At 39.2% G+C, this 10,171-nt stretch overlaps 1 protein-coding gene across 1 annotated transcript in view; it reads left to right on the forward strand.

The window, feature by feature from the left end:
- Positions 1-8,022, forward strand: part of SKOR2 (SKI family transcriptional corepressor 2) — a 38,075-nt gene extending 30,053 nt beyond the window's left edge. The window contains 2 exon segments of the mRNA XM_023750797.1: positions 3,001-3,066; positions 7,940-8,022. Of these exon segments, the coding sequence (XP_023606565.1) occupies positions 3,001-3,063 (63 nt within the window). The 3' untranslated portion in view covers positions 3,064-3,066; positions 7,940-8,022.
- The last annotated feature ends 2,149 nt before the right edge of the window (positions 8,023-10,171 follow it).

The following is a 10,171-nucleotide window of genomic DNA, read 5'->3' on the forward strand; positions in this document are numbered from 1 at the left end:
TTACTTTTTTTTGCACTATAATTTTCAAAAAAAATAACTCTGGGCCATTAGAGGATTTTGGTTTTGTGGCTAAATATGAAACTAAAGGAGGTCCTGTGCGTCAGAGGACTTGAGCAAGTCTGGGCTTCTGCAGAGTCTGCCTTAAGGTTCTCCAGCAGTTGACAGACTTGGGCTATACCGGGACCTTTTCCAATTATTGATCTATTGCTATGCATCTTGACAATAACATTACTTTGTTCCTTAGTTATATGGCCTCTTCTCTTCTTTCTCCCTTCAAGATGTTGACCCACCTGAATGTCTGCGCTTAGGCTAACTCTCTCTTGGCACAAACTAAGAAGTTTATCTTTTTTGGAAAGCTCTCCATACTTTTGACAGACTAGAGTCAACTAGGTAATTTAGAAGTTACATAATAACTTTAAGGGGTGTTTTTGTCCATGCCAGTCTTGGTGACGTGTAAGCTGGTCCAGATGAAAAGAAAGCTTTTGTAAGTTCTATTACAGGAACTTTATGTGGAATAATTAACTTAAGTGGAGCCCCTAGGATCCTGAGCTCCCATGCTTGGAGTATTTGCTGAGGTCTCTGTAAACCCAATATTGCATTTCATGGAATCTTAAGTATTGTCAATTGTAAGAGGCAACATGACTTGATGGATCACAAGAAAAGAAGCTTTCGACTCTTGTTCTAAGACACCATCAATTATAAAAACCCAATTTTAGAGATGTTAAAATGTGAGGGGGGAAAGTGTATTAATAGAATCAATGAAATAGGGTAGCTCTCATTAACAACTGGGTCATGTTCTAATATATTGTTTATTTACCATTCATGATTTAGGACTTAGAGTAAAAAAGACATGATTTTTAGCTTGCAACCTTTTGCTTTTTGTCTTGTTTTTGTTTAGCTTTTATTTCATCTTGTTTTAGTGAGGGGGTGGGCAGGGGGAATGCAACAGTAAATGTTTGAGTGGAGATAATTCCTGACCCAGGTTTAAATTCCAACCTGGAGATTTGGGATCAAATGTTCTCACTTGGAAATGTCCTCTCTTTGTCCTGAGTCCTTTGTTCCTTCTCAGGTTTCCATCTTAATGAAATGCTACATTGTTGTTTCTGAAAAAAAAGGAAGGGAGGGAGGGAGGGAGGGAGGGAGGAAGGAAGGAAGGAAGGAAGGAAGGAAGGAAGGAAGGAAGGAAGGAAGGAAGGAAGGAAGGAAGGGATGGGAGGAAGGGATGGGAGGAAGGGAGGGAGGGAAGGAGGGAGGAAGGGAGGGAGGGAGGGAAAGGAAAGAAAAGAAAAGAATTCTGATTTAGATCTAAAAGTAGTGCCCTTCTGACAGTTTTCTTTGGGGTAGGATGAGATAGCCCAGGGTGATGTTGACTTAACTATACAAGAAGTGCCTGGCACAGAGCAGATGCTCACTAAATCATTGACAGTATCTAATCTTGATGTTGAGGACTCTTGCTAATTGAGAGGGGCACAAATATATTCTTTCAGGTAATTCCTTGTAACCCAAGGTTTGCATAATTTCTGCTTGTTATCCTAAATAACAGAATTCCTTTAAGTCTCTGTTCTTTCATGCATCTAGGGAGAGGTGATCCATGTGCTTTGGCATATAGCAGCATGCACCACAATGGAAAACTAAGATTCAGTGTGTCTGTGTTAATAGCAGGTGTAGCATGACCTAGAGTGAAAAGAAGAGGTAACTAGAGTAGGTCCCCATGTAACTGTTCTTGTCATCGGTATCTAGCTGATCTCAGCTCACGTCCTAAAATACGAGATTAGGACACTGAACTTTTTATGGTACTATATGAATCATTAATTTCAATGCTGCTATCCATGCCCTTTATCAGATATGCACCTATCAGATACATCCATGTTGTGGTTGTGTATAAAAATAGTGATATGGTTATTTTAATCTTGTTTTCCATTGAAAAGTCTGTTTGATTCAACTAACCAGTTATTACAGCAAAATGGTCCAGCTAATCTTAGTCACTAATGTGATTGTACATTTGTAGCTCCTTCCATTAATAAAGGTTCTTATTTATGGACTGGTATAAAAGGAGAGCAAAACATAAATATGCTGGGAATGATGGGAATATATATATAAGTATTAAAAAACATTGCCTAATTGAATGACAATAATTTTATTTCCCTTGTTGCTTTTACATAATAGCCATATTTTGTGTAACATCCTAGAAGGTTGAGTAGTTATTTCTTTGCGTATAAAATAGATTCGAATCCTTGGAGTTCTGCATTAAGCTTTGTAATGATGATGGTAAGTAACATAATGATAGAATTCCTTAACTGGGGTTAGTGCAGAGGCAAATCTAAATAATATATGTCGTCCAGTTTCAACCATTTGAATTTTCTAATGAAAAGTAGCATATCAAATGTGATAGGCTCTCATTCAATGCCCCAGAGGTGACAAGTACTTTCAAGTTTATCCAGGTAGAATTCTCAAGGGTCATATTTTCCATTCAGTGCAATTATTTCTGATGCTTCTTTAGTAGTTATTGGGAAATAACCCAGAGTAGTAGTTTGTGTTTAGTTAGTTAATCTTACTTGCGATTTATAATGATAGTATTATTTCATCACTCCACTTAAATGAAAGGTTACATTGAACTAGTTTGTAAACACGTTCTTGTTTTGTGACCTTGGACATACGTGATAACATAACTTTGTTTTTGTACCTAAATAAAAAATAAGAATACCATATTATTAAATGCAAAATCTTGAAAACTTCTGTGAGTGAAATATCACAGAGTAGCCTCAGAGACAAGCTATAGCAACAGCCCAGTGTGTTCACCTGTCCTTTTTAACAGGCTTTTTAACAGGCCTTAGGAATGTGATGCCCTGAAAGCTCCATACTGCTGAGCTGATAGAGACCTTTCCTCCTCAGGGAAGACCCACTGGCATTCGAATTGTTAGGCATGACGAAAGGTCTCCCTTGCACATCTGTCTCCAAATTTAGCTTACCTGCAGAGTTTTGCTTGTTTTTATCTTACAGATCCCCTATGCAGCAAGCTTGATCAGGAAAGAAAAGCTTGGTGCCCATCTCAGCAAAAGTTAAACGGTGAGTTCGCCGGAGGGAAGCGATTTTCCCGAACTCCCTGATTGTATTGGTTGGCCAGGTTCTTTATTGATGTCTTCGAAATAGCCCAATAGGTTGGTAAAGCTGTATCCTGTGTTTAAGCCAGTACACTAATGAACTTCATTATATCTGGGCATGAGACTTCCTAAAGGAACGGCTAAGTGGGTCTTATAGATTCTATGGAAATTTTTATAAAATGAAAGAAGTTCTCTATTCAGTCTGTAGGAATGATCTTCATTCTGTTTTGAGGTTTTCTGCTGTTTCTGGTTCTACCTGACACCCTGGTTACTGCCCCTCGAGAGTAATTACTGCCCCTGGAGTGTCAGCAAGTCATGCTTAGTGTCTCATCTTCTCAGGCTCGCTCTTGCTTCCAAAGAGTCTTCCTTGAATCTGACTTTGAGTGAATTACTGATAGGTGGTGAGATGACCACTATAGACCTGTGAGAGCTTCTGCTTCATTCTTTCCCTAAACCAATAATAGTTTCTCTATAGCTGAAGCCAGGTTCAAGGTTGCATCCCCAGCAACAATTTGAAAGACAAATACTCTGGGCTCCTAAGGGAAAGAACACAGTGAAAATTCAATAACTATATTCGGAATATAACTAAACATTTCAAAAGCAACTTCTTTATTTTTGTGGAAGAAGACATATAGTTATTAGAATGTAAGAGATGCAAAAACCAGGATTTTCTTTTTCCTGTAACAATATGTTAGGATGACTTAACAATTGGAATCGCTAAATCAGAAAAGTAAGTAACAAGATGATAGAGGTAGCTTTTGTAAATGTTCATGGCCAACTAGGATTGTGGTCATTTGTCAGTTTGGCTATTCCCATCAGAATGGTTCTTCCCACTTCTTCCCTCTGGAACATATTTTCAACTCAATGGAATTTATTGGCAAAAATAATTCCAATCGTACAATACAGGCTCATGGTTTCTTCTCTTTCTTTCATGCATATCAAAAGCATCCTCTTCTCTGGGCAAATGACAGTCCCACTTCTTGCATCATTTATACTAGTGGTAATCTTTAGTATTTGTTTTAATTATGTCACATTTCACTGGAGCTCAAAACTCTTTCCAAGACATACTCTTATTCATATACTTTCTCTTCATTTTATGAACAGGGAACTGAGGTACAGTGAAGAGATGTGATCTTTTATGTCTGTGTTGCAAAGCCAGGACTCCTAACTTTAGATCCAGTGCCTACTTTCTTCTAATGCAGGGGTCCTCAAACTACGGCCCACGGGCCACATGCAAATACAAATATTGTATTTGTTCCCATTTTGTTTTTTTACTTCAAAATAAGATATGTGCAGTGTGCATAGGAATTTGTTCATAGTTTTTTTTTAAACTATAGTCCGGTCCTCCAACGGTCTGAGGGACAGTGAACTGGCCCCCTGTTTAAAAAGTTTGAGGACCCCTGTTCTAATGTATGCATTTCCTGTCTTCTGTGAGCAGATATTTTTGCAACAGAGATGGTCAAATAATTAGTTATTTTGTTTTCATCTCCATGAAGTCATACACAAATGGTCCTGTAAGCTTGACTGCATTCTTTAGATTCAAGTATTTTTCTTAAATTTGAAGTTGATTTTGGGCAATTTTGCATTACAGTACACAAGTTTGCACCAGCAGTGTGAAATGAATAATTTTAGAACATTCAAATTCCAGTAAATTTTAACCCAGAATATCAAGGAAAACAAGGCATGAATCATCCAAATGAATGCTGATAAACCCAAAGTGTCAAAGTAATTGTCTTTCAAACCAAAGAGAATATATTAGGATGTTTTTGTTAGTAACCTTTAATGGAAGTAGAACAAAGTCTACAAATGATAAAGTCATGCAAGTCATACAATACATGTGTCTGGCTTCTTTTACTCCATATTTGTGAGATTCATCCATTAGAATGTAGTTTGATTTATACTTAGGAACTTCAATAAACTCTCTTTTTACTCCTTCCACTTCCCCAACTCATCTTCCTTGCTTGTCAGACCTGAGCTGCTCTTACACCTACAAATGAAGATTCACTGCCCAGAAACCACGCCTCTGAGGGTGACAAAGCATCCAGCTAGGTGGAAAAAAAGATTGATTTGTGTTTAGTAACTAATGCTTCCTCCATGCTGATTTTGTTTCCATCCTTGCAGACAACAGGGATTTCTCTAAGTAGACCCTGGTGCTTTCAGAAGATTAGTGGTTACTTAAATGCTGAGCTAAATCAGCCAAGCAGAGAATCACGACCATATTGTTAGAGGCAGTATTTGATTCTCAACATGCCAAGCCTGCAAGGAATTACCCCAAGAGAGATTACAAAATAAAAATCATTACACTGAGGGAGAGAGACAAATTCTGTCTTGCTGAGTGACCGCAGGTTTCCAAATTAGGGACTGATGCATTAATGTCTTATGCAAGAGTGACCCTTAAGGTAGTGTGCTGTGTTCTTGCCACCTAGTGGATTCCAATATGACTATTAAGCGGAGGAAGCTTTTCAAAACCACAGGCAATCCACTTAATAAGCTGAGCAAGTACTGCCACATATCACTGCTCTACAAATCTTTTTTTGCACTACATTAGGACATAAGAAATTCCATGTTGAGTCGAAATAAAGGTCCACCCTGATTATTTACTATGTAATCCCATTTAAAAAGCCAAATTGTTGTTCTTAACAATACCAATCTCAAAATTTAGGCATATACACTGAATACTCTTACCTTTCCCTTGGTAAGTCCTTAAAGATCCATTACCCATGGATTTATATAAGCCTTTCTTCAACCAAGGTGTAGTCCCCTTTGGAGCAATGAATTCTATTTGTTTAGCTACCAGCTGTGTAATGTGTAGTTTATTTTATTTATCTTCAAACTACCTCCTAAAACAAGCCCTAGTAGATTAGACATTCTACTGCTCTGCGTATCTGTTTCATTGTGAGCTCATGAGTACAATGGAAACGATTTGAAAACTATTTCAAAATTTTGTGCGTATTATTCTTTCATCTGGGATTGCTTTTAACAACCAGAATTATTCCTGACAGTCTTCCTTATTTTGGTTGTTTCTGTGTCCTGCACAGACACCCCAGTGTAATCTGTGTAAAATCACCCCAAATAAAAATGCCATGTCAACACTAATTTAGTTATTACTTTACATTCTTTTTCTTCCAAGCATCATTTAACGTTATGCAAATGTCATCCATGTACCTGGTTGAAACAGCCATGTATTTCACAGAGAACTCAAGTCATTTGATATAAGTGGAAAGTGCATCACAGGAAATGGCTCATTCATAGTCACACAGAAACTCATTGGCCAAGCTGGAAATGATAACAACTGCCATGTATTGAGCACTAACCATGCCAGGTAGCAGACAAATTCTTTGCCACACTATCTTTTTTGGTCCTTGGAACTCCATAAAGTAGATCCTATTATTATCCCTAATTCATGCATGAGAACACTGAGGCTCACTCAGTGAGGTCACTTAGCTATAAGTAATAAAGCCAGGATTCAATCCAGGTCAGAAGTGACTCTAAAACCACTTCTCTGTCTTTCTAAATCATTGGGCCAGTTTTGAGAAATTTAGCTTCTAAATCTGATACTACCTCCCAATGTTATCTTGAGTAATATCATTTGATCTCTTTGTATCTCACATTCATCTATAAAATGTGACAGCCAAACCAGATCAAAGTCTTTGCCAGCTCTAAAATTGTGACTCTTGCATGCAAATCTCCTGTCACATTCTCTCTCCTTTCCTGCTCAAGATCATGTACAACACTCAAGGGCATGACCCACCTACATTTGCCTTATGTCTGCATTGTCTTCATCACTAATTACTACTTTGCATCCTTCTGGAGAGTTTGAAAGTAGGATTTTTTTCCTATGCTAACAATATCTACCTCTTTGGTCAACTCTCGTTGTTTTATTTTACTTATCGAATAATTATTACAAAAATCACAACAAAAGAAAGGTAAAAGGATGTTGCGGGATTGCAATTGAACTTTCTGTGTCTTCTTTTTGTAGAGATCGAAGATGGGGAGGGGGAGTGGAATGGCATATTCATTTCTCTCATCTGTAGTCAGACATAAGAGGACCAAGCTTTTTCAAGAGTCTTCACTGATAAGGACAATGTGCTCCCACTGTTCAAAGCACATTGTCAATTATCCTACTTAATCTTCAAAACAACCCACTGAGAGAAGTGCTACTACTTTCTCCATTCTACAGCTGAGCAAACTGAGATGCAGAGAGAAGAGTAAGCTATCTGTGGTCCCACTGCTAGCAAGTGGCAGGATTTGAGCCAGGCTACCCTGCTCTGAAGCCCACACTTCACCTGCTCTCCTCTTATTCCTGGCCTAAAATTGTGGCCTAATTCACATTTTCTAGTATTAGTTACTAAAATCCAGTTCATAACCAATCCAGTGGTTTCGTTGATGCTGAATCACAAACTTTCAGGGATACTTCTACAGTTGCCCTAACATCCCAGGACAGGAGAGATAGATGTAAATGTAACTTGGGCCATCCAGCCAAGGCCCACTGAGCCCCCCGAGCATGAAATTGTCTGTCACTTTCACCACAGGCTGTCTTAATGTTTGCCCAACAACAAATGGGAGCTTCTAGAATCCAACACAATGGCTTTACGTATAGAAGGCTTAGCGAACCATCACACTCTGATTTGGTAATTCCAGTTTGGCTCAATGTTCATGGAGATGCAAGTATACAAAAAAAAGAAGATGATTTCATGGTCACTGTTTAAAAGTTTTTGTCCAAACTGTACTAAAAATGTCTTCTTTTAAGGATATACTAAATAATACTTTAAATATTTTTAAATTATCTGATTGCATCACGCTGAGGTTGTCATTCTGTGCTTTTTGTCTTATCCCAGGTGCACAGAACCACTTACTCTTGTTCTTTTGTAAGATACAGCCTGCCACTGAGCACTTCCGACCCACACAAAGACTGCGATTGAAAGGGCTTGGGAATCAAATAGAAAATCAGGTTCAGGAGAACCCAAGGACAAGTGACCTCAAAGCCGCATGGACAACCATGTAAGATAGACTGTGGCGGCCGTTCCTTAGTGGGGGGAGGGGGAGCCAACCAGAGCCGTCAATGCTTGTCGCATCTTTTGGTGGAACCAAAGTTTGAGTCTTTGTGTTTTTAAAGGCCAACTGAACCCAGAGCGTTGGGAGTGCTGTTAGCCAACCAGGGTGGGAAATTCATGGACGGTCCCAAGTGAGCTCAGTGTTGCACTCGTGGAGAGGGCAGCTCTAAAGACTGTCTGTAACTTTTGAAGAAGTGATTCTTTGTGGAAAGAAAACACAAAACCTGTCCTTGGAGTGGGGGTCACGTTTCGACAGCTAGGATGGCATCAGCCGTGTAAACTGCTTTTCATAGCAAACTGGACGGACTTTCACGTGGCCCCTTCCTCTCTGGTACTTTGCCTGCTGTATGAATGAAGATTGTATTCCTCTGGAAATATTTTACAGTTTAATATTGAGTGTAATTAAGAATATAATCATGTTATCAAAAATGGTATTTAACTCTGTTGTAGTTTCTTTAACATTCATGTGGATAAAAAAAAGTCTATAATAAAAAAACACTATGAAATAATAGTTGTGTTCATGTAGTCAAATGCACGTTTGCTTGGGGTCAATTAACAGAAACATACTTTTTAGAATTATTTTGGCATAAAATATTTGAATAAATTATTTTTGAAAACAGTATTCCTTCCAAAATGATTATTAAAGTCTAGATTAGCCTTTGGCCATTGTTTGCAGCTGGAGTCCTCCCATCACATTAGGACCCTGATATGGGTAAAGGAATGTTCTAAACTCCTGCTAGGTCTTCCGACATGTTGGCCATGGAGTTCATATTGTGCCTTCCTCCTTACTGTGATGTTGAGTCAAAGTCCATGCGATCAATTTATGCCAAAAATCCTGCCTTTCAGAGAAATAGAAGGACCCAAATGATGACTCCTTTGAGGCCAGGATTGCTCAGGTAGTGCGGGGCTGCACAGAGTCTACTGTGGATGACCTTCTACGCTGAGGTTGGCAAGGACCTTCCTAACCAAAGAGGCATCTCACCAATGGCATCCCTGGACAGATTTCCAAAGAGGTTTAAAATGCATCACTGTGATATTTGATACTTCCCTCCACCATCTTCATTATCATGAATTATCCTAAAAAGCTTCACTATTTATCCTTGAGATAATTTTTTTTTATCCTTAGCTGCCACATTAGAAAATCAAAGGAGGGATACTCATGGTGATTTTCATCCTAGCCTATGAAGAATGGGAAGCCGGTCAGAGAAGGGATGTACACCAAGTCCTGGAGTCTGAGGATGGGTTCTCAGCAACGACTAGCAGGAAATAATCTGAAGATACTGATACTGATAGTGTTCTTCCAGGAGAAGCCTGGATCTAGGTAGGGGGCTCACATAGCCCTTCAGATATGTCACACATTTCTAAGACTGGCAACTGTGCTTGGTGGAGGGGGGGGGCATGAAGGAGGGAGAGTAACTGGACAGCCATGTTGACGGAGCATTTTCTCCTGTGTACACTTTAAATTTCATATAGGGTTGGAAGCCCAATGTCTTTAGCTTTGTAACTGAAGCCAATAATACCAAAGGTGGCAGAAAATTATCTGGGAGGACACAAACCTGGCTTCATGACCAGCCACCAGGGAACAGCAGAGATCATTTTTCTGCAGAACCCAATGCAAACTCGGGGACCAGATAGCTTCTCAGAGCAAGAGCAGCAGCTTGGCTAGAGATTTCTGGGGAGAACTAAGAGATCTGCAGATGAATTTAAGGTCTTTGCCCTGCAGCTTCCTCAACTGGCAGTGTAAACAAGCCTGAAATGTCTTTTTTTTTCTTTCCAATTGCAACTTTAAATGGCTCAGAGTCTATAGTGCCAAGATCAGCAAATGATCTTGTGGCAAAAGGGAAATGAGAACCAGATAACTTGGCAAGTATGTCTGAGAGCCTGGAGTTACTAGCCATGGCATAGCTCTGAACTGAGTTAATGGTCAAGTGTGTACGACCATTGGCCTCTGCTACTGAGAATGCTGAAACCACACTGGTTCCTTCCAATTCTCCATCTACATTCCAGGCTCCATAG

Source organism: Myotis lucifugus, unplaced genomic scaffold (assembly GCF_000147115.1).
Source record: "Myotis lucifugus unplaced genomic scaffold, Myoluc2.0 scaffold_16, whole genome shotgun sequence".
Classification (NCBI taxonomy): Eukaryota; Metazoa; Chordata; class Mammalia; order Chiroptera; family Vespertilionidae; genus Myotis; species Myotis lucifugus.